Source organism: Nelusetta ayraudi, unplaced genomic scaffold (genome assembly GCF_046127955.1).
Source record: "Nelusetta ayraudi isolate G7.1 ecotype Tasmania unplaced genomic scaffold, CSIRO-AGI_Nayr_v1 ptg000033l, whole genome shotgun sequence".
Classification (NCBI taxonomy): Eukaryota; Metazoa; Chordata; class Actinopteri; order Tetraodontiformes; family Monacanthidae; genus Nelusetta; species Nelusetta ayraudi.
The window spans coordinates 4518094-4542624 of NW_027466083.1; the positions used below are offsets into that span (position 1 = coordinate 4518094).

Below are 24531 nucleotides of genomic sequence, written 5' to 3' on the forward strand. Positions count from 1 at the left end.
CCTACAGGCGGAGCCAGAGAGCCGAGGCGGCGCGACAGCAAAGCGGGCTTTCCTCTGCTGTTCATCAAGGATGCCATGTGCGGGAAAAGTTCACATTTCAGCATATCAATATGATAGGACCCTGAAAAGGCTACGGTGTTTTTATCTTGCGGGCACAGAAAGCGTCATAGTCTTTGAGATACAGCCTGCGCGTTTTCTAAAATGCAAATACACTGGCACACACGCGCACGCACAATACACGCTCTAACATGCTTCACAGAAGCAGTGAAATGGTCACATGTCGTAGACATTGTATAACATGAGAGCAAACGAGGGCTTAAGTGATACCATACGCACAGATACGACGACAATAATAATTTTAAAATAATATTTACATGTTAAAACATTTAACACTGAGAATTGGAACCAAAAAATATAACAAATAATAAATCACAAGTCATCCAAAACCAAGTCAAAGAACATTTATGGACCCGGTGACTGTTTCCCTTTTCTGTATAATAGTACATTTATCCATAATGTACTCGTCCCAGTCATACCTGTGGACTGGGAGAACTGGATTCAACAGGGTGTTTTTAAAACAGCAAAAAAAAACAACAACATTATTGTTACTAAGTGCATTAAATAAATGTGCATATAGGACAAAGTTAACAAATTTAGAGAAGTAGATAAGATACGGACCACATGGTGCGCACAAGAGAAACATTTTAGCCAGTGTTGTGTGACTGAAGGATAAAAGACTTTTGTTTGTATTGGGTTTTTTTTTAACTGGCAAGTCATGTGATGTGAGGGTCAAGTGATCATGCCAATCAACTGGTTAATCTACATAGAAATGTATCGAATATCGAATACTAAATTTAGGAAAAAAGCCAATTCGTAAACAGCAGGCAGTTTTGTGTAATAACTACTTCAATCGTGTCAAATTCAATAGACAGCACGAGTCCCTCAATGTCACACCTGCTGTTCTTTTTTTTCATTTTTTTCTACAAGATACAAAATCGTTTTTGGTAATTAAATGCATGCTTAAAAGACAGTTTAAAAAATGTCTTCTTTGCAAATCATACACTGGACCATAAAATCATAATTCATGGGAAAAAATAAATATGCTATTTGAACACCAATGCAGACCATCTGGGATACAGTTAAAAAAGACTGCTTCAGTCCAATATGGTAGAGAGAAAATGTCCTCTGTGTGTTTGTTTCTCCACCTGGGTCACTCTGCTCAACGCCCATGACCCTAAACACAGCCTGATTCTTGGGCTTCACATCTTGGCCTCGGTGCCCGTCTGATCCATCAGGTGAAAGGAGGAGCGGATCATCTGGACCTCATTGACACACAGGTGGCCGAAACCTTTGTTGTACCATTCTGGAGACCTTCCCCTGTGGTGAGAAAAGCAAATCCTAAGTCATCCTGTGAGCACGGTGTACATTAAACACCAGAGACAGTGAGAGTGCTGGCAGTGCTCTCACACCTCAGGTCCACTCTGGAGATGTGTGTGAGTCTGGTCCTGCCCGCCCCGCAGGGTTCCAGGAGGTACTGCGACTCTAGCACCACCCGTCGCACCGCTGCCATGCGCGGGCTGTCGTCGTGGTCCACGGACATGCACACCAGCGCGCACGAACCTTTGCACAGGTCGGTGCGCCACGATCTGAGGAGGCAAATTAGTTTTGAAATACATGTATATCAAAACTATAGTTATTTTCCTTCTCAGTGACTAAAAATCGTCCAAACTATTGACAGGTATTTAATGCCATCCATCCAGACCTGAGTACCACGTAGTCGCAGCTGGGTTGGGGCGCCATGTTGCAGCAGGAGTACTGGTACACGTCCGTCTGTTTGTCCAGCGTCTCCAGGACCTTCTCCTGCTGCAGCTCGGCCTGCCACAGGGGGCGCTCTCTCAGCAGCCGCTGCAACACCTCGCTGGGACTGGCCGAAACCTCAACGCTGACCCGCCAGCGCCGCAGTGGGTTTCCGTCTCCCACCTAGCAAACAAACACTCTGTTACACAAGAGCGGTCCACTTATTTTCTCATCGAATTTCAACACATTTCCACATACATAGAGGAGCTCTGACAACCTGGGTCGTGACGCAGGACCACCCACCTTTTTGCTCGCCAGCTCCGTGTGGTCACTGGTTGTGGGGCGAGACACCCAGCCTTTGCTCTTGTCTTTGGCCTCCTCCAGCAGGTTCTGGAACAGCCTTTCGAGGTGCGCGTGGTAGGAGCCTTCCTCGTCCTCCTCCTCCACGCCCACGTCCACCTCCTCCTCATGAGCCTTGCACAGCTCGTCCAGCGGCAGCACCATCAGCTCAGCCTCCATGTAGGAGTTGCGAGACTGGGTCACCATCTCCTCTGGGATCTGAGGGTCGAACAAAAGAGAAGGCAGAGGCCTGCTGCATTACACTGGTGATGAAATTAGACACGTTTAATCCAAGCATTCTATTCTACTGCTTTAGAATTTTAGAATATAATCCTAAACTGCTATTGGATGACACAAATTTACAGGGAAAACAGATATGATCTCTTCAACAACCCCCCCGCAGTGACTGAATTCGTTTTTTTCACATTTGAAGAAACAAACACAGAAAAGCAGCGGCCAGAGACAATCTCATCCCCAAAGTCTAATCAAATCAAATGCTGCCGCAAACAGCATGTCCTGACCTGAAAGAGACGCTGGCACTCGGTGATCATGTGCGCCAGGCCCTGGGTGGCCGCCAGGTTCTCGTTCAGGTCCTTCTGGTCGGGCCGACCTGTGGTGTACTTCCTCTGGATTGACCTGCAGCATTCCATTTAGCAGAAAAAATGCATTTTACGGAATGTTCTTGATTGATGGGGGCCACATGAAGCCTGACATGACCAGGTGCTGCTATCAACAGCAGGAATTTGATTTGACAGAAACAAAAAAATAACTTTCCACTTTAGATTTATATTTACTTTCGGTCAAAACAACAAGCAATTACAAAAAAAAAAAAATAATTCCAATGTCCTGTCCAAACATTGTGAAGGGGGAGGGGTTATTGTGCCTGATGGTGGCCATGCTGACTTTCCCACCTGGGCGACAGCGTCTCGTTCTTCAGTATGCTGAGGTGGAAGAGCGACGGCCCCAGGCACACGGCCAGGTTCATGGGTGTCATCTGGTTCTCCTCCACCAGGGATGTGACATCACGCAGGAAGTAGAGCAGCGTCTGCAGCACTTCCCTGTTCTCATCCGGCATCAGCAGAACGGCGGCGCGGACGGCCTGCAACCTCTGTTCCTTTGGAACATCTGAAGGAGCAAGAAGCAAGTAGGGATTCAACAGGACTGCAAAGGTTCTCAGTCATCCAGGTCATCTTAGTACAGTAGGTAAAGTTGAGGCAGCTGGACCAGTTGTTGCCACCAGAGAGCAAAACTGGTCCAGCTGCCTCAGCTTAACCCTCTGCCTGGTGATGTTAAAGCTACAACTTTGTGCCACCGTTAACCCGTAACAGTTGGATTTGTTGCTGCTTCCTCGTCTGCGAGGCCACTCACACTGGTAAATGTGCAGGAAGGTCTCGCCCAGCTTGCTGGTCAGCAGAGGCTCGGGCAGATCTCGAAAGAACTGTTTCACCATGTCGGCCACGTCGTACGCCGACTGGTCCTCATAGCCCACCGAGTCTGGCGAGAGCTCGCACTGCTGCCTCAGCGCCTGGATGCGAGACTTCACGCCTGACTTGCGGAACAATCCCACCTGAGGGCCGACAAAGAAGCCGATACGCTGAGAATTCTTTTCCCGCACCCCGCGTCCGGCAAACATGCTGGGGGTGTGGGGCGAGAGGAAATGTTAAAAAAAGGAAAAAGTTCTCCCACCTGGTCCAGACAGTGTGTCCTGAGGTGGCTAAGGGCCTGCTGTAAACACAGGGGGAGCGGAAAGCCACAGCGCTGGACGTGGATGATGAAGGGGACGCCAAACACACTCTTCTCTTTGTAGTCTGGCACCTTCATGCGCTTCATAAACTTGGGCACAGACCTGAGGGAACCACAGGCAGAATTAGGGGAGCGTGCATTGCTTGTGTTTGTGTGCGTGTATGTGTGTTTGTGTGTGAAAGAGGCAGCGGCTCACGCTCTCATTATATATTTTTTGCAAAAAGCAGGCCAACAGAAGAGAATTTCCCTCCCGGGGGTCATAAAAGAGGAAACAGGGGTGATCGTTAGTGACACAAGGATGTGCTTGTGTTTGCCACTGGCGGGCAGGCTGTTGAGCCAAACAGTACAACAACAACCTCATGACGCACACGACTGCTTTTTAAAAGTTAGCCATAAAAAGGTGCTTTAAGCGCAGTTCAGCTCATTAAAAAAAGACATATGTCACAACTCAAGCCCTCCGGATGCAATATGACAGCCAATTTATTTCGAAGTAGTTACTCATCCAGTGCATTCTGCAAAAAGGTTTTTGGTTTCTGCATTATGCGGCCCATTGAGCGTGCTGACTTCACACCATGCCTCTGTAACTGCTGTGATACATCAGGATGCAACAGCCAAAAAAGTCTTTCCTGGCCATTTCCTGGCCTTTATAAAAATTTTTTTGAAACATTAAAAGACTTAAAAATCTACAATAGATAGATTTATTATGAATTGATTATTTCAGGTCGCAGTCATCGTGTCAGATGTTTTACAGGCATTTTTTTTGGACTAGAAAAAAATGGACAGGAAAAATGCTTTTTGGGCCAGATGGGGTTTTGAATGTAGTACTTTGAGTGGCCACTGGGAAAGAATCGCCGCTTTGCCTTTTTGCCAGTGCAGTATTCAGTTCTTACAATACACCTATGGTCACAGTACACAGCTTTTTGACATCTACATTAGGCATTGAAATTATAGCACCCTCTGCTGTGCGTTGTTCTCACATCAAGAATGACAAAAGCTTTCAGCTGCTTTGCAGGACAGACAAACAAAATTGACATTGGAAACAATAATTTGGGAGAGTGAATGACTGCGAGGGTGTGAAGAGGAGAAGAGCTGGTGCACCAACCAAGTCCAGCCGTGCTTGTTAGACATGGAGTACTTCTCCATGATGGCGGTGAGGCGGAGCAAGGAGAACTTCTGCAGCAGGCTGAGCTGTCCCGCCGACTGGCTGCTGATCTGCAGCGACGACGCCGGCTGGCTCAGGTGATCAGAGGTCCTGAAGCTGGGCCACCGGATGCTGGAGGGGTGTAGAGGAAGAAACCAGAGGAGGAGGAGAAGAAGAAGAAGAGGAGAAGGAGGAGGAGCCACGGTGAGTCCCAGTTCAGTCAGACACTGATATTCCACAGCAGTCCTAATATGATGCAGGTCTTGGCTATATTTTCTTGTTTGGTGGGACAGTTTAGTGATGCAGCAGTACATAAATAACATGTGACATATTTGTTTTTCATCATCTGCGGTTGAAAATACGGAGCTCCTCACCGCGGCCTCGTCAGCGAGGCGCCCACTCCGGAGTCCCGCCTCTCCCGGCTGGTCCCTGTGGAGTCGGTGTCATTCAGGGAGACGCCGTCCCTCTCGCCCTCACTGGGGGTGGTCCGGCCCTCCCCGTCCACCTCCGGTTCCCCCTCGCCCTCTTCCTCCCCATCCCCTTCCCCGCCGTCTCCCTCCGGCAGCACGCTGCGACTCCAGTGGTCCACGATCTGCTGCAGGCCGCTGACGTGCTGGATGATGTCATCCAGGTGCGGGAACAGGTTGTCCTCCTTCTCCAGGTCCAGCAGGTCGCCGGTGCTGGCGTACAGGTGCGAGCCCGGCACGTTGTCGTACACACTCACCCTGCTGCCCCGGTGGGCTCCGGGACAGGGCGGCTTGGACAAGGGTTTGCCGGACCAGTTCTGGCGGTGGCTGCCGCCGCTGGGAGGAGACGAGTTCTCCGCTCCTCGCGCCTGCCGGCCGTTAGTCTCGTCATTGGTGGAGGGCGCCAGGCTCTCTATAGACAGGGCTTTGGGAAATGTGCCCGGCTTGTGGTCCTTGGGGACGTGAACCAGGAGGTTTTCATAGGAGCGAAACTGGTTCCGCCCAAAGTGGCTCTGCCTGTCGGCCCTCCTCCCCCGAGAGGGCAGCTCCATGTCTTCCAGGTACACGCTGCCTCTCTTGCTGGCGGAGCGGGGTTTCGTGACCGCGGGCGCCGTTACCGTCAGCGGCACCGTCTCGTCATTGGGGCTCACAGCGATCGCCTCAGATTGATCTTTGCGCTCGCTGGCGGCGGACGGGGAGGAAGAGTCGCCGTTGGTCTGCTGCTCGTTTTTAGAGCTCTGCTCCAGCTGGCTGATGGGCGTGCACTGGAGCACCTGCAGGGCTCGGGGCTCCTCCCCCTGCAGCACCGGCCCGCTGATGACCAGCGGCGGGCGGCGACTGGAGCTCTTGCGCAGCGTGGACGGCCCCCAGGTACGCATCATGTCCATGCGCCGCAGGAACTCCTTGGCTTTGCTGCGGCCCCCCTGGCCATGGCGGCCGCTCTTGATGGGCAGCGAGTTGTAGTGCGGCAGCTCCCTGGGTGGCTGGTAGGAGGCTGAGAGAGACGCCATGGACAGCGAGTCGGGCAGGGCGGAGGCCGAGTCCTCGCTGTGCAGCGAGGAGATCTCCGTGATCTCCTGCTCGCTCAGGTCCGTCAGGACGCTCTCACTGCTCACCGTGCTGTGCAGACCCTCCTCCCCCGGACCTGTTGGGCTGCTCTCATTGGCGCTGTCCAACAGGAAGTCCTGCAGGCGGGACCAGCGCCGGCTGCTCCACTCGAAGGTCCATCTTTTACTGATGGCCAGAGGGTCATCTTCATCGGAGTCATCAGCCTGGGGAAGGAGTGCAAGGTGCCACTGGTAAATGGGTTTATTGTTTTATTCAGTTGTTTTTCTTTTTCAAATTCAAATGTTCATACATGTAAAAGTTGTGTGTGTTTTGTTAAGCAATCAAGACAGTCAATACAGTTATTGCATTATTGCCTCCAAGAGGAGGTTCGATACATAAACAACATTTTCAGATCTTTAATTTTCCACAAGGATCAAACTTCCAAACCACCAGAAAAATCATCAGAATGAGGAAGAGGTGAGGAAGTGCAAAAGCAAGGGAGGACTTGTCCAGTCTTACCTTCTTCTTTGGGTGGCTGACATCCAATTTCATTGGGGCACATTTGTTCAGCGTGTTCAAGCGCCTGGGAAGAAACAGTTGGACAGCGATGAGGGTCTGAGGCTGGAAACGATCACCCTGTTGCTTCGTATTCTTGTTTTCATCGTCCTCTTTTCCCTGTCAGGGCTGATCAATCATTCTCAGTCACTCTCTCGCCATTTTTCTTTCTAATTCTGCCTGTCAAGCTTTCAGGTAGCCAAGAACTCCTCAAGACACGCCCTTCTCTTCACTTTTCCCTCCTCCCCTCCTCTGGCATCTCACCCCTGATAGAGCTCACTCCTCCTCCCCTCAACAGCACAGCTGACACCTCCCCTCCCAACTCCTCGCGCCTCTCCCTCCTCCTCCTCCTTCAGTCTGTCACCTACCCAGAGACGGGTTCCTGTCAGATCTCACAGGCGACAGTGAGCCGTCGCATGAAATCAACTAATTCCTGGTTGAAACTAAACACCCCAGTCGGCCGGCACACATTTATAATCCCCAACACCCTGCTTTCCTCCCTCAGCCTGACTCAACTCCAGGCTGAATGATGCGTCCCTGCTAGCACCAAAAATACAATTATGGAATTTGAGGAATGTGACAAGCGGCGTGCAAGACAAGAGAGCGCCCATCGTGGATTTGCCTCTCAGAGCTCAGATGCCTCACCTCCCTGAAACACACCAGACCCCCCCAAAAAAATTCCCTATTGAAGCAATGACCACAACCTCCCCTCACCACACATGCACGCCACCAGAGGGGGGGCGAGTGAAGAAAGAGAGGGGTTTAATGTGAGGTAGCAAGTGTGCTATGAAAACATCACTAAATTATTAAATGTGAGAAGATGTGAGACTGAGAGATCAGAGAGGTGTGTGCAGGGACAGACACGGCTGACGAGAAGCCATCTGGTAGAATACGCTGGCATCTCCTCACTCCCAGTTGCCCTCAGCCCCGCTACCTCACTCCCTCCCCCCTCACCCCCTGAGGGTCTCCACTCTTTGACTGGGAGATCAGAGCGTGGCGTCGGGGAGGGGGAGCTGACCACATCAAAGCCTGGGAGACGGGGAAGGGGACTTCATTAAGGCTCGGGGTCAGACACCTACTGATTAGCGGTTAGCACCAGAGCGCAAATCAAACTACTCAACCTGGGGGGAGGTGGTGGGGGGAGTCCCGCATGTGTGACAGAGGGCAATGACTGTCCTTACCGACACAGAGGTTCCACCAGGTCCCGGTCCAGGAAGTCGTGGTCCCTTTTCACCGAGGAAATATCGATGGGAAACTGGGAGTCTGAGAGAGAACATCAAAGTCACAAATGATTCCCAACTTTCAGATCTTTATTTCTCATCCAAGATTACAGTGGAGCCACCTTGCAATGGTGAATTATCCATAACAGCTCTCTAGATCTGCAGAAAACTCCCTGTTGAATTTGCTGCTATGGTGGGACTTCCACATGTTTGAGATGAAGATAAAACCAACCTTGTTGGCCAGAACTGAATGTTTTCTGCATTTTCTGGGGTGCACACATGTGGAGCAAGCACGCACGAGTAATAAAGGATGGATTTTTCCAGACCCTGACACACACACACACACACAGTTTTGCTAGAACACACTGGTGAAGAGGAGAGGTTTGCCACGGCACCGGGCCTTTACTGACTGACAGCAGACAGCTGGTTACTCTGCAGGTCAACCTAAAATGTGGCCCAACTGTGGCTCGTTGTAAACAGATGAGGTTTACAGATTTTGAAACCCCCAAAATATCCTGAATTCCTCACAATGTCAACAGCGAAATGACTCAAACCTTTTATTTATGCTGCTTTTGTGGCTGCAGGCATCATGTGTGCTCGGGATTGGCCGCAGGAAGCCGTCTTCCATAACCCCACATTACTGGAGCTCAGAAAACAACTGTGTGTGTGTGTGTGTGTGTGTGTGTATGTGTGTGTGTGTGTGTGTGTGTGTGTGTGTGTGTGTGTGTGTGTGCATGTGCATGCAGTGATACAGCGGCACTACTAGTCTTTAGGAGACTCTTCTTAGGTTATTGAGGCCATTTCCTGTTTGTCCCTCTACTGCTGGAGACCCTACAATTGTGCGATCTCCTTATTTAAAGAGGGGGCGGGGGTCCCAATGAAACATAGAAGGACAGAGAGGCAGACATTGATAGGAAACAGGATCGCAGCCGTAGCAAGGCGACGCGAGTGGAAGAGAAAGCCGAGATGACGAGAAAGGGAAAAAGGTGGAAGAATGAAGAGAGGAGGGCTGGAAGAGTCCCAGCAGTGATAACAAGGCCTTTCCCATGACCCATCCCTCCGGACGAGAACTGGAGCCTGGAAATAGAAAGCAGCAGGCCAGAAGGAGACAGAGACAGCAGGATGACGGAAAAAATAATACAGGGGACTCGGCGAGAGACATGAGCGAGAGGCTATGCGTGAATCACTGGCCATACCGGTGGTGTGTGTGTGTGTGTGTGTGTGTGTGTGTGTGTGTGTGTGTGTGTGTGTGTGTGTTTGAGAGTTACCTTCATAGAGCTGGGCGTACTGTGGAAATCCCGCTGCTCTCAGCCAATCGCAAGCCTCCTTAGCTTCAATCTCTGCAAGGCAAAAAACAAAGGAAAAAGGCATGTTAAGTGCACACTCCAGCAAAGACAAGCTGATCATAAAAACAAAACCTCACTGAAGCCACTCTCTGTTCTCAGGTCGGTTGCGAGCGTTGCATCATTTCTATGGCCGACAGTCACCGCATGAAAAACTCCTGGCGGACTGATGTCCTTCGCACAGCAAACTTCCACAGGAGTGCCAGAGAGATAATTAAAGACAAGGAGGCAAGAGTCTGTTCCATCGTTGCGGGTAAAACGGTGGGAGAACATTTCAGCTCAGTTTTTTTTTCCTTGCTTCAGTCAGATTTTAACAGCGAACGCAGGGACACGCGGCGGTGCACACACCCACACCCCGTTAGGCGCTGCTGCCAGCACCCCAGGACGTTTTTACTGGAGTTTACTTTACAGCCTTTTTCCGCTAGCATGCATACATCGCTCACATCGGTACATAGGGCAGCTTTTAAATTTTGGGGGGAGAGCGAGGAAGAGGGACAGAGAGAGAGAGAGAGAGAGAGAGAGTGAGAGAGAGAGAGAGAGAGAGAGAGAGAGAGAGAGAGTATGTGTGTGGGTTTGTGGGTATGCATGTGCATGTGTGGTTTAACCGCTGCAGACAATGACAAAACCAATCATTTTTCAAGACATTTAAACGTCCCGTATTACGCGGAAAAGCAAACCAATGTTTTCAAGCAGCAATGTAGAACTCTTGGTCATGTAAATAAAGCTCTTTGTGACATCACAAAGTCACAAAATCAGCAAGACCTCACGGGAACACCTAACACATCCAGTTATGTGTCGGTTCTGCCCAGTGGCCTTGGCCACCATCTTTTAGTCCTCTTCAAAGTGGCGGAAGGTCCAAAAAAGTATCAGCTTTAGCAAGACAAGCTGTAACTGAGTGGGTTTTTTTTCTTCTGAGAGGGTGCAAACAGAGGGCTAAACATGCTGTTTTATCGTGATTTACAGGAGAAAGCTTATTGGTGTGGTTGGTTGAAAAAAAATATATCTATAAATGGGTATTAAATGGGACTTTTAAATTATCTGAAACATAAACAAAGGCTCAGATTCTAAACTTGTTTAGTTTTTGTTTAGTTTTTTTAACATCCAATAGATCAAGAACTGCAAGCAATGTTTTAAACATTCCTAAAACAGAGAAAAAGATGCATTACAAACCAATTCTAAGTGACATGTAATAACAAAACCCTAAAAAAACAGAAATAGACACAAGAGAACTGTGAAAACATTCTGTGGTGAAACAATGTGAGAACCTCTCGAAATCACTCCCACTCGTCCCGGTCGCTGCGTGGAAACACGGGGGGAAAAAGTTCAGCGGGGCAATAAAAAGCCGCCATCAGAGACGAGGACGGCCAGAGGAAACCAGCCCTTCGCCACAGCCCTCTGCCAATTACATCCCTCTACAAACATTCCCGCCGCAGCCCCCCGTCACTTTAAATCACGGGTGAAGGAGAGACCCGGCAGCTCACACATCGTACGTGATGACAGAGAAGAGAAATCCAGCCAGGAAAGAAAAAAAGGAAAAATCTTACTGGAAGCCCTCATGGTGGCATCCCTCGCTCCCTTTCACCTCTGCCCTCGCACCGCTTCCCCCTCCGTCCGCCCGCCACTGCCCATCCTCTTCTCCATCCAGCAGGGAGGACTCTGACTCCGTCTCCGTCCTGACTGCAGCGCTGTCTCGCTCTCTCGTCCTCCCCTCCTGCCCCACGCAGACTCTCTCTTCCCTCTAATTTTCTCCCCGGCCTCCTCCTTCTCCTCTTCTTCCTCCTCCTCCTCCTCCTCTGCTGCTTCGCCGTCAGGATCCACTTCGCACTTCACTCACTTTCTCACTCCTGCCACTCTCTCCTCTAATTTTCATTCTTCTTCTTCACTTTCTCATCTCGGTCTCCACCCTTTTTCACTTCTAGCTTCAGACTTCCGTCTCACTCCTTCGATGCGTCTTCTTTCCTTGTCCACGTCCAGTTTTCTTCTCTCACTGACAGCTTCTCAGGCGTTCTTCTTCTTCTCTTGCTTCCATCCAGCACAGGTTTTGGCGTCTTCACCTTAATCAACACGTCCCCTTTACTTCTTCCATCCTTCCCTCTTCCTCTCCTCCTACCCCGGCCCGAAGCGTTACACAATCATTTTTGTTGATGGCCGAGCCACCGCTGCCACCGCCGCCGCTACCGCTGTCCCTTCATCTCAGCAGCGGAAGTGGCTAATTTCACTTGGCGCTTGCATCAGCCAGCCTCCCGCCCCTTCCTCCCCTCCTCCAACCCACCCGCCTCACCCTGAGGTCACCAACGGAGTGACGCGAATGTCACATGTCAGCCAAAACCTACCGGCACAGCCGACCGGAGGACTGTGACCTTGGGACCGCCTCGGTTGCCTGTGTCGCACTGAGGAGCAGAACAATGCACAGGGGGATGTGCGGTTGAAGACATTACACACACACACACAGGCATACGTCAGACGGACGCGTTAGCGGGGTCCAGATGTTGCCCCCAGTGAGTCGGAGAATGTGGAGAGGATGAGACAGGCAGACAGCTGGGGTGGGAAGGGCGGCCGAGATGGCCGGACCCCCGTGGGAAAACCACAGGCAGGAAGACATACCACAGCAGCGGCTTATTTACCGAGTGTGGGATTGGAAAGATTATCAGCTCCTTTTATAGGAACCAGATTTCTACAAAAAAAGCAAACAAACAAACAAACGAGAGATGCTGCTTGAGGAGTAGCAGAAGGGGGAGGGGGAGGGGCCTCAAAGAGTAAAATGTCTGGGGATGAAGCCAGCAGATCACATGCTGAGACTCGAACCTTCAACCAAGCGCTGCCCGTGTTTCCTGCGGCCTGTAACATCCTGGCTATTCCTCCGAGACCTCTGAGTGCAGTCCAGCGAAAACACGGCGAGCCGACACACAGCTGCACATTGTGACTTTGTTTCACAAAAGACGTGAAAAAGTTCCGGAAAAACAAACAGAGCATCGACACATCTGACTGCAGCCAGTGCAGCCAGTCTTGGAAATTTCAGAGCCCTTTTTTCAACAACAATAATTACACGTCTGTGACACAAAAGGGTGCATAAATTTTACACACTATGATTAACTGCACCGTTCCTCTCTGAAATGGTCATGCAGTGTAACTGGGACAAGGACGGCCTCCTCCAGAGAAATTCTGTTTGCAGTCATCGTCCTCCTTTAGAAACACAAGTACAAACTTTGTTTCTGACGCAAGAAAAAAAGTGAAACACTAAACTGAAATTAGGCAGAGGCAAACCTTTCCTTTTACTTTTTAAAATTCTTTTAAATAAACATGATGTGCAAAATGAGTGGGGTTTTTTTTTACCGCAGTTTTAAAAAGCCTGTCATTGAACTTCATGGAAATGAGAAAAGCTCAGTGTCACATAGAAAAAAGACACCAACAGTCTAACAAACATCTTGCTGTGTTGTCACAGAGACAATGAGTACATACTAAAAAAAAACCTTTAAACATGGTTGTATGAATAATAGTGCCAAGTTGCACCACCAGAGTCTAGGATGAAGAGTAAAAACCTAAAAATGTGGATTATGCAGGACATTAAAGCAACAGGCTGGTTCAATCTTTTAGCACAGGTTGCATTTAAAGCCGTCGGTAATTACAAAACCACTGCGGTCCCGGCACAAAGTGGAGGGGAAAAGCCACAGAGGGGCCGAGCTTCATTACAGCGTTTTGTGTTGTGTTGGCGATGCGTCTTTGTGTTTGGCCCACAAAGGTGCCAAATGGCAAAGCTTCTGTCGGCGGCAGAATAAAAAAGAGCCCCTGCTAGTCATCGGCGCAGAATTTAATCAAGAGATTAATTAGAGCACAAACACGTTCATTAGTGGGACACCAAACACACAAACGCAGGCACAGTCAGAGGCAGCTAATCCCGGCCGCCCCGACGCTGTGTTCCAGGCCCGGGCGAGGAGACTGTATGACCACGGACAGCAGGGCCACTGGAACAGCAGCGGGCGAGGCGCACAGATGGCTTGTGTGTGTGTGTGTGTGTGTATGTGTGTGTGTGTGTGTGAAGGCGGGCACCAATGTGCAGGACAAAGAGGCAGAAAGGTAATTCCGTACATAACAAGAATGCCAGTCATATTACATAACACGCAATAAAGGAACCCCGACAGCGTTCTCCCTGCAAGCGTGTCTTCGTCTTTCTTCCCCTTCTACCTTTTCATTTCCTCCCTTTTTTCTTATCCGACGCCAGGCGACCTCGACTCTCTGACGGCCCTTTTCTCAGCCTGAGCGTCCGTCCCCGCCTGTCATGACTTCATTTCCCGCTCTGGATTTCCCAGGCGTCCGGACAGTGGCAAGTAAGCTAAGAACGGCAACAGGAGGTTCCTGCACTGAAACACGTCTGTGGGACTCTGAGGGGATCGTGGTTGGGAGAGAAGAACATGGGGGTAAAAAAAACAGACGGGGAGGGGGGGGGGACGGCATGTTCACTTCATCGCTCAAAATGATATTCAAACGCTGCCCAAAGTAGTTAATTAAGTCTAAAGTTGATGAGCAGAACATGAGAATGTCAACGATAAAGAAGATCGCTGAAGAGACCTGTAGACAAGAGATCAGTGATGGCTGACTCAAAATCTCACTCACACACAAAATCTCACTCACACACACACACGATGCCTGGAAAGCAGCCACATTCCCACATATGCTACAGTACTTAGTCCCTCATGTTCAAAGGTCACAAAAGGAGAACAAGCAAGGAGGAAAGGAAGGATGAGGATAGGGGGCGGGGCCAGGAAGGGGCCAGGAAGAGGAGGAGGTCTGCCCCTTCCTGTCTGCTGACAGCGAGCCCTCAGCGATGCACCGCTGCAACAGTAGCATGAAATCCGTGCACGTTCAGCCCAGTGTCTCCCGCCCACCGCTGGCTTGACCAGTTCTAGCTGTAGTCCCACCTTTCTCCAGAAGAGGGTGTTAAAGTGAGACGCATTCAAGTTGAAGGTCCAACATCACAGCCATTTGCATATTTTTGCTTTGCCCTATGACAACTGGGATAGGCTCCAGCAGACCCCCGTGACCCTGATCTCGGGAAGAAGCGGGTATAGAAAATGGATGAATGAATGCTTTTGCACCCAGCGCAGCAGGCTCAATGGCATATTTAGCTCTGTGTTTACAGCCTCCTGCTAATTAGCTGTTTCTCCCTCATGTCTAGAAGGGGATAAAAACAAGGCAGTCTCAGCCAGTGGAACGAACAAATTTGGGCTGGGCAGTGTTGTCTCTGACTTCAGAGAGGCATGAATGAGTCACCATTGCCCTTTGTGACATCACAAAGGAAATGGCATCTGATTAACAGAAATATTTGCTCTTTTGTCACACTTTGGGAAGATTGAAGTGGGAAATAGTTAAGTACGTAAGTAAAACTCTGTTTGCAAAGCACTCTTCACTACACAAATGCACAGAGTGCTTCACAAACATAAAAAACACTGTTAAAATACATGAACTACAGCAATAAAGCGACACAACAGTCCTACGAAAAGCAGGGCAACAATAGGATAAAAGGTAGTAAGTGTCTAAAATTTTATTTTATCCAACCTTGTTAAGTCATTGTTGATAATTATTGTCAACTCATGAACGTGATCAGTGTCTTCACATAGATGAGTATCATTAATAATAATATATAACCAAAGGCTAACAGAAAATTAGTTATTATACAAGTGTGTGGCAAACTAGTTGCCCTTCGTATGACTCTGTGCCCATGAAATATATAGCTCTCAGGTTCAAAAAGGTTGGTGACCCCTGATCTAGTGTGTCTATATCCCGAATCATGAATCATGAATCTATATCGCTCAGTTCTTTTTATTTACTCCCTCTGTGTGTCAGCAGGAGGGAGGAAATGTGGAGAAAGAATAAAACCATCACCTCAGGCGTGATCATGTTTTCCCTGTTAATCATAGTGGCAACTGCAGTGTGTTGTGTGTGTGTGTGTGTGTGTGTGTGTGTGTGTGTGTGTGTGTGTGTGTGTGTGTGTGTTGACACTATAACAGTAAGGCAAAAAGTATGTATGCAAAAAGCAATGAGTGAGTGAAAGTCAAATCACACGTCAACCGCGGTCGGCGCAGGCACAAACACGCCTCCCTGTCTTCCTGTGTCACCCTGTCTTCTGTTTTTTCTTCAGATGCCTCAGACAAGATGTGGCGTGCAGTCAACGCCATGATGGGAGGGTAATAAAGCTCCCAACACATCACCAAACACATTTCTCTTCCTCTAAAGAACTCAGGATGACACTCAGATCAACACAAATACACATCACACCACGTTTTGTTTTTTTTCCCATCTCCTTCAGTGAACTCAGTCTGGAAGAGGTACACGGTGCAAAGAAATGAGTCCAAGAACATGGACGTTCTGTTTACTCCCTGGGAAACCGGAGTCATGTGACAGGAAATGGAGGAAGAAACAATGGCGTGCACAGCTGACGAGCTGGTTAGGGAGGACACAGACAAAAACAATAACACAGCAGCGCTTCAGGGTTTGTTATGACTTCCTTTCCGCGTTATGAAGGGCCTTTTGGGAGGAAGATGTGGTCGTGTATGTTTAAATAAACCCCAAGAGCAGTGGGAGGATTGGCAACGGGTGGCGTGCACGCACAAGCCAAGATAGCGTCTCTAAAAATGAATGATGAAAGAGAAGATGGATGAGGGACACCTACAGGACTAGTCATCTTTTCTCTCCATGTGTAGCAGTGTGTGAAAAAAAAGCTAAAAGAATCAAAGCCAATGCTGTTCTGGATCTGAAACCCACTCTGAAAGCACTGAAGACAGAGTTGAGTTGAGTTTATCAAACAGGAAAGAGAAATTCACACCAGAAAGACTTCAAACACAATCAGGGCAGCGGGGAACTCATTCACATCTTATCTCTCTCTTGGCAAAACAGCACGTCTGGATACAAAACACTGCCAGGAGCTTTAGGAAAATGATCAATGTCTCCTCTTGTCTCTGTCTATTCATTTTATTGTGGTAAATTTTAACATCCACTCCAGCTGACATCCCCAACCAAACTCATCCCCGCTCCTCCGTCTCTACCTTGTGACAGCTTCCACAGCAGCTGGCGGCGGGCGATGATGCGCGAGAGGCGCAGGGCGGAGCGGCGGCGAGGGGTGTCGCCCAGCCGCAGGTAGTGCTGCTGGCCCGACGAGGTCATGGCCTCCAGATACGAGGACTCGCTGCCGCAGTCGCTGTCGCTCTCGCCGTTGCCACTCTTGCTGTCTTCCCCTTGAGAGTCGGCGCTGTCATGCAGCTCATCACTTTCCAGGGCGGCTGAGGCAGCAGCAGTGTCCTGGGCGCCCTCAGCGTCAGCACTCGCCTCCTCGTCCCTCATGTTGTCAGCAGCGGCAGCAGCGTCATGAGGACGGCGAGCCCTCTGCCTCCCCCCAGCAGCGTCCTCATCTCGGCCTGTGTTGCCGCTGCCTCCGTCCACAGTTTGGACAGCGTCCACGCCATCCGCTTCAGTCGCACTGCGGCCCACGACGGCCTCCATGGCTCCTCAGTCAAATCCTCTCCGACCTCTGAGTCTGCTTCCTCTTCCTCAGCCCGATTAGTCGCTGCCTGAGCACTCCATCTGAATTCCTCAATCCCGGAACGTGTCTTCACTGGAAACCAAGTCTGCACCCCGCCCGCCTGCCCTTCTCCTCCTCACTTCTCCTCGGCTCCGTGCGCGAAACAAACACACGGCGGCTTCCTGGCACCACCTCACTCAGGTGACAGGCCCGTGAGGAGCTGCGTCCTCCTCACACGGCCACATGCAAGACTTCTCAGCTGGAGGTGGGAGAACACAGGCACTAGCTCATGTTTCCACAAGGTCTTTTTTTTAAAGGGGAGTGGGGTCGTCACGTGACAAGCGGCCAATGGCACGAGAACTCAAGGAGCTGAACTTCCTGACTCTGCAGTGGAGACATAACTTGGTTCATGCCTCAGGCGTGCGTGCGTGCGTGTGTGCGTGTGTGTGTGTGTGTGTGTGTGTGTGTGTGTGTGTGTGTGTGTGTGTGTGTGTGAGGAGGCAAAGACAGGGAGACGACAGACGGGAGAGAGAGCAGGAAGAAAAATGAAACACTATTTCAGTCTTCTGCCAAAGGCCGGGTGGAAGGGAGGAAAGTGCAGAACAATGGAGCACAAGTGGGTGTGCGAGACTGCTGAGGAATGTGTGCAGGATCGACCTATTGTGACTGCAAGAGGGACGACAAGAACGTCATTTCTGAGATGGTCCAGTCTCAGCATCACCCGGGACGTGTTTGAAATACCAAGCATAGGTGCAAAACCACAACATCTAGTGGTTAAAATGATATTTCACATACAGCCCCTTTAATTATCGTCGAGAGGATTTCATGACTCTTTATCTAAAGCGCTCTACAAATAAACTATCATCACTATCATTGATGTTAAAAACTTTTCTCCAAAATGTAACTCTGGACCATTTGGAGCACCTGTGAAAACCAGGTAAGACAAACCAGTCAAACTATTCTGCTGCTGAGGTGCTCGATATCTACATCGCCGGGCTGGCGACAGCAGAAAACGCAGAGAGGTCACGAGTCAGAAAAACGAAGCGGGTTGTAAAGCGTGTCCGTCCATCAAAATGAGGAGCACAGCATGACCAATTGTGCCGCAGCTGACTGATTTGGCACGTTGACATGTTCTCCATGAGAGCCTCTTCATTTCCAAACGCCCATCACCCGAAATCAGCTGACGGCGAGCAGGATGCCGTCCGATACGTGAGTCTCACTAACCCAGTTGGTGGATAAATGTATGGAATGCAGCGGAGGAGGAGGAGGCACGTTCATACTTTGACCTAGTTTGGCAGGATAGCAATTTGCCGATGGGGGGGTAAGAGGTGGAGGGAAGGGGTGCAGGTCATTTTAATTCATTTTGGAGAAGCGAGAGGCAGGGGGTAAGGAAGGGATGAGGCCGCACGTGAAAAGTGGGTCACAGCCGGGTCGGTGTGGGGTGACCTGATCTCACAGTCCAGGGGCTTTACTGTTCAGGAGCCCCTGAGTACAGCAAGTACAGTGAGTACGGCAGAGCTCAAGTCTGCAGGACACACTCGCCGACCGAGGCCACGAGTCTGAATGCCGAGGCACAGTTGGATCTAAAGTCACCGTCCGGCAGAGTTTTATCACGACTGAAACTCATTTTTATGCGATTCCGTCTCGTCTCTGCTGCTGCGATGCTTTAACTGTCCCTACTGTGGGACTAATGGAGTTCTGAGCAGTTTTAATTTGACTAAGGCTGCCCTCTTGAGGTAATCTGCAAGAAAACAATCAAATTTTAGCTTCAGGATAAAGGGAGGGGGTTGCGGCGGGCGGGGGGGCACTAGCATGAAAGCTCCCAGATTATACAAATTCATTTCACAATGTTTTCCCAACAACAGTCTAGCTAGCAGTCAATCACCTGGTGGTGAGGAAAGTCCATCCTTCTTTTGCTCGCTCAAAGACTCTAAAAAGACACTGTTCTGGAAATGGGGCCCATTGTGATGTCACACAGGGCACTGATGCTTTTCAGCTGAAAAGAACTTGCCCATGCCTCCTTTCCAAGTTGTTGAAGGTAAAACAAAACATCGCTTTTAGCAGGAAACTAAGGCGTGGCATTCTAGCAGAAGGCTACAAACAGAGGGCTAAACATGTTGTTTTCGAGCTCAACTGAGGACCGGAGGGAAAACAATCTAATAATATGAATATGGATATAATGTGAGGCCTTTAAATGTCACTGTAGACTAAAACCAGCAGAGAAAAAATCTCTCAAAATTGATTTAAAACAAAGTTTAACAGTTCAACTGGGACTTCCTCGAAAACGAGATGCGGCGGCTCAAGGGGGCAGTTCTAAATAAAACTGAAATTTGATTGACAAAAACCTACATGCATGGCAGCCCAACAGACATGGCAGATGGTGGGGCTGTCATGAGAGGGGCAGTAATACAATATCACAACACTGCAGTATGTGTCACCTTCAGCCGGACAGTGCTGGACAGGGAAATACAGGCAAACTAAAAGAGGAAGGTGAAGAGGCAGCATTAGTTATGAGACGGAGTGCGAGTCACATGTGTTGGGGGATTGGTCACGAGATAATGAAAAAACAGCAGCTCTGTTTAATGAACATGCAGTTTTGAATATTATACAAATATTTCTACCATTTGTGCTATGATCTTTTATTTCAATCGAGTGACCTGAAACAGCTGCTTCAGACCGGACGCTGCATTCGATTCATCCGATTCACTTAATCCAATATAAAAATAAAAGAAAACAGGATATGAGACAGCACATGACTAGAAATGGGTTCCGTTCTCCATGTTTGCTTTGCAGGACAATACTTCTGAGAGCACTCTGAGCGTCGGGGGCCTGTGATCCTTCTCACCTTTAACCTGTGAAAGCCCCATTCCCCGAGCGTCTGGGGCTTGAGATAAAAGGAAATACCTGATATTAGACTCCATAAATTCACAGAAATAAAATCATTTATATTGGAACGTTAAAATGCGTTCTGACGCCCCCTCACCGGCGCATGCCCATGCACGCAGTCGCAAACACAACACCACGCAACACTTTTTGGCACCAGTGAGGCTAGAAAGCCACAAATCCTCACACGCAAATGGAGATCCCCCAACCCCAACCCCAACCCCCACTGCTCAGCACCAAATCTGAGGGATTACAGCTAAATCCAGGTGCTGTTGTACGTTCAGTCTATTGCATACACTCACAACCAGCCGTCTGGGTGCAAACAGCTGTTCCTTTTACAAATTTTAGGACATCCAGTGAAAAAAAAGTAGCAAATTCAAGGTAATGCATCACTTTTCTGTTATGTGAAGGGCCACTGCTGAGTAGCAGCCAAAAACAGAGGCCAGATGTGCACGTTTTAGCAAATTCCCACCTCTACAATCTGGCAGATGTGAACCGAGTGCCTTGTGGGCTGATGGGTTAAGCAGTCGGCTGGAGGGAGGGGCTTTTTGGAGAGGATGGGGGGTGGGGGTCGGTGATGATGGTGGCGGCTCTGGCTCCAGGGGAGAGGATGAAGGGTGGAGAAATTGTGGGTGAAAGCGGATTAGCGGGGCAGCAGGTAGCCCTCTGATCCCCGATTTGACTCTGCCTCGCTAAAACACTGTCAGCCAGCGGGTGATCGTGTCATACTAGGGGACAAACCAGCGTGAGCAGTGAGCACCCACGACACACTGGAATGTGACGTCCCTGGCAGCTCTTGGTCGATGCAGCGCAGCCTGCGGTGCCGTGATGAAGGAATATTAATAGCCGTCTTTGCCCCAGAGGCAGACATCCCGGTTATTGCATTAAATCGAGGAGACAAGCCAGTCTGCGTCTCCCTGTCCTGACTGTTTTGCTTCATCTCCCTCTGTGACGCACAACTGGGCTGGGGTGGGTGGGGTGGAATGGGGAGGGGGCAGAGGGAGAACATCCAGGACACTGGAAATATGGAGCAAACCAACTGCCCACCAAAACACACACACACACACACGCACACGCACGCACGCACGGGGCTCACTGACGCAGCACTTTCACCTTTGCGCATCAAAGTCAATTAAAAAAAAATACTAAACACTCTCACATTTGTTTCACCTTGTCTCAGACGCAACAAACCGAGCCCACCGCTCCCCGTAATGCGACGGCAGATGCTGAGTGACTGGCATCCGAAGCCCTGCTGGACTCCTGTCTGCAGCACATGAGCTCTATATTTGACAATGACCTTCCCCAAAATATCTGGCCGAGCGTTTGCGCTTGACGCGTGTACTCGCCTCAGGCTGTGTGTAAACACACGCAAAAAGGAATCGCGTGAAACTTTTCGCTGTGTTATGTCCGCCTGTTATCCACCAAAGCCGCTTCATTACTGAACAATGAGAGGAAATTAGGCTGTATAGCCTCCGGCGGTTATGGGGGAATTCTCATCGGCGCGCTCTGGAATTTATTTTTTGAATTCATTTGAACACTGCACACTACACACTGTTAAAACCTCGCATGCTACTTTACAGTTGACTGCCTGGCACGGTGCATTTGTCTAATAATAAGTCCCGCAAATCAATACTACTTTCCTCCCCCACCCCTCTTCCCTCCACTTGGCTCTCTGACCTGCCAGCCGTCTCTCCCGGACATTCCTCCACAGCAGATCCCAAGCCTTGGACGTGGAGTCCCGCAGCTGCTCGCTGATCGACCGCCGCAGCTGCAGCCTGGCGGAGCGTCGCTGGCTCGTCATTGCGGCGTCGCCCGGTCCATGTCTCTCTCCCCCCCCCCCCCCGACCCCCCAGAAAAGCAGCGCTCGGACGTCCGCGGCTCCGTTATTCCTCCGCAAGTCCCGTTACGTCCTGTGAGCGAAGCTCGGCGGCGGTGCTCCGCTTCTTTCCTTCCCTTCGCCCGCCGCTGCGTCTGCCGCAGTGGGTCGTCAAGCAGCGGTGCGCTTCTCCGCGCGCGCTGCGTCACCCGTCCTGCGCCAGGCCGGCCGGATGAGCTGCTCCTGTTTAGCCCGATCTGCAGTCGCCCTGAGAGCTTGGATTCATCCGGCGCTGCCCGCTCGCTCGCTCGCCCGCCCACCCGCAGCTGGTGTCGGTGCCGCAGTGCTTCAGTGGAACTTCAGCATGCGAGCCGCGGGTCTTCTGACACAGCGAGCCAGATGTAAGAGGCGTTTTTTCCCCCCCTTTCTTTCCTGTGATAAGACTCCCCCCCACCCCACCACGTCCCACACACCCGCAGACACACACACACACACACACACACACACACACACACACACACACACACACACACACACACACCTCTCCTCCCACACTGGCCAAATCTACATGTGCTCCACGACCCAAACCCACCCACTCACCCAAACAAGGATCTCTTTCAATCCCCCCGACAGACACCAATAACACCGAGTCATGCCACACAGCACGCACGCATAGTTGTATCTGAGTTGTGTGAGTGAGTGGCGATCAGTAGGGGGTGAGGGGAGGGGGAAGGAGGGATTGGGGGCTGGTCCTCTGTTCATCCACCTCTTGTCACAATGCAGGAGGACACTTATCCGGTGTCATTTCTCTCCCCCTGTAATCTCAACATCATTTTGTGAACAAACTGGGTAAATGGCCATCAGAGGTGAACACGTCCACTGCAAAAAAGCAGGGCACATGTTTGTCTATGGGAGAAAATGAGGTTCAGTCGCTCACCATGTCGAGACAGCTGGATTCAAATCCTTTTTAATTTCTATATATATACATAACTCTAAAGGCCCCTTTTTGCAGATCCTCAATTTTCATTCAAGATAGTCAAGCAAGGTCACATAATTATGGGATTTCTTTTTTTTTTTTTGTAGATCTTCAGAAAACAGCACATTTAGCCTTTTGTTTACAGCATCCCACAAAAATGATGGGTTTCAGCTTCCCGCTAAAACTAAGCAGTTGGACCCTCCACACGTTTGGAAGGGCACCAACGCGCGGGCAGTCTTAGGAAGTGGAACCGGCGCCTGCCTGGGGGCGTTGCCAATCACTTGGGAGAGTTATGAGTGCCCATCATGACATCACAAAGGGCCAATTTCTAAAACTGTTTTGTACACATTTTCTGAAAAGTGGTGTAATTAGCCAAAGAAGTAAATGATGTTTTCATTTTCACAAACAGGCCAGGGACACAGAGTGCTGTTAGAGAACCTTTCTCAAGTGAAATTGTCAAGGTGAAAAAAAACACTTAAGGGAAAGTAAAAGCAATGAAGTTTATTGTCGGCCCTTAAAGTGGCTGATGAGTTCACTGCACCGAATGTGTTCCTGTCCAACTGTCTAGCCAATTTCAATTCAGTTGTATTAACCCCCTGAAATAAGCTATGTCATTTTGGAGGAGATCCTAAACATAAACAAGACATACAATAGCCAGTCCAACAACCTGAAGGGAAAGTGGACAAACATGGAGCGTCTGGGCTGAGGCTCCCGCCGTCCACCCTCTGACAGGTCAAGAGCTTTGGGAATGTCATCCCTAGCCACGGGACCCACCCAGGTTATCCCAGGAATGCCAGACAGAGCGACCAGGTCGGCCAGGATGCTCCTCAGCTGCCCAGCGCTCGACACCATCGGATGTCCTGTTAGTGGTGTTGAGTTCCAGGTCAGAGGAGACCTGATTCAACGTTTCAGCGTGTCGGAACACGCTTGACATGCAGAGCGGTCAGCACAATCCTTCCCTGATCCAGACACCCAACACCACCGTCCACGTCCACCTCATGAATGCTTCCATTAATAGTCCTCTCAGAGGTGAGGAACTCAGCCTTTGGCTCAAAATGTGACTTTCAACAGAGAACTGGCACAAGTAAAGAGGAAGTAAGAAATTGTGAAAAAGAAAACTGACACAATAGTTCCTGTTTGTTGATAAAACACTGAAGCAATGCAATTCATTAAGGCTAAAACCCAAAACAAACAGAAGAAAATAGCACTGCAACAAGCTGAGTATATACTGTATATTTTTTTGTTTGCTAAATGAAATTCTTCAACCCAGATAAGTGAAGTTGATTCTACAAGAGAAAATACCACCTGTACATCTAAGGTAATTAAATAACACAATGTGATATGAACACATGTAGAAGCACATACAGAATTCAAATGTCAGTCAAAGGCGTGCTGCGTGTGCAATGGAACAGAAATTAAGAGCATAGAAGAAGAAAAAACAGAAGCCATTGTAACAGGAAGTGTGGTGGTGAACGGTGTGTAAACATTCATAGTCAAACTTCTGCAAGAGAGACAGACAGAACAAAACAAAAAACAAAACATGGAAGTATGATCACATGCTAGAGAAAGGAAGGAACAGAAAGAGCTGCGTCCATTGCTGCCAGATGTTGCCTCTAAATACTTTGAGCGTCTTTGACAAATATGATGGTGACAACCTGCTGTGTTAAAATGAATATGGGCCACGTGACGCC

The 24531-nt window shown here is 49.7% G+C and overlaps 1 protein-coding gene across 4 annotated transcripts in view; it reads right to left on the reverse strand.

Moving 5' to 3' along the window:
* Window positions 1-446: 446 nt before the first annotated feature.
* The window catches only part of LOC142891854 (stAR-related lipid transfer protein 13-like), a 45383-nt gene continuing 21298 nt past the window's right edge, over window positions 447-24531 (reverse strand). The window contains exons 1-14 of one of the 4 annotated variants that reach the window (XM_076031764.1): window positions 21726-22300; window positions 9578-9649; window positions 8271-8352; window positions 7054-7117; window positions 5395-6758; window positions 4982-5152; window positions 3823-3982; window positions 3505-3703; window positions 3048-3261; window positions 2658-2772; window positions 2101-2355; window positions 1763-1980; window positions 1470-1646; window positions 447-1377 (exon numbers count right to left, since the gene is read on the reverse strand). In XM_076031764.1, coding sequence (XP_075887879.1) covers window positions 1260-1377; window positions 1470-1646; window positions 1763-1980; window positions 2101-2355; window positions 2658-2772; window positions 3048-3261; window positions 3505-3703; window positions 3823-3982; window positions 4982-5152; window positions 5395-6758; window positions 7054-7117; window positions 8271-8352; window positions 9578-9649; window positions 21726-21849 — 3333 coding nt within the window. In that variant the 5' untranslated portion in view covers window positions 21850-22300 and the 3' untranslated portion in view covers window positions 447-1259. Of the gene's footprint in view, window positions 1378-1469; window positions 1647-1762; window positions 1981-2100; window positions 2356-2657; window positions 2773-3047; window positions 3262-3504; window positions 3704-3822; window positions 3983-4981; window positions 5153-5394; window positions 6759-7053; window positions 7118-8270; window positions 8353-9577; window positions 9650-11196; window positions 11829-16692; window positions 18702-21725; window positions 22301-24531 lie in introns of those variants that run through there. The other 3 variants (XM_076031763.1, XM_076031765.1, XM_076031762.1) reach the window with 3 other exon arrangements.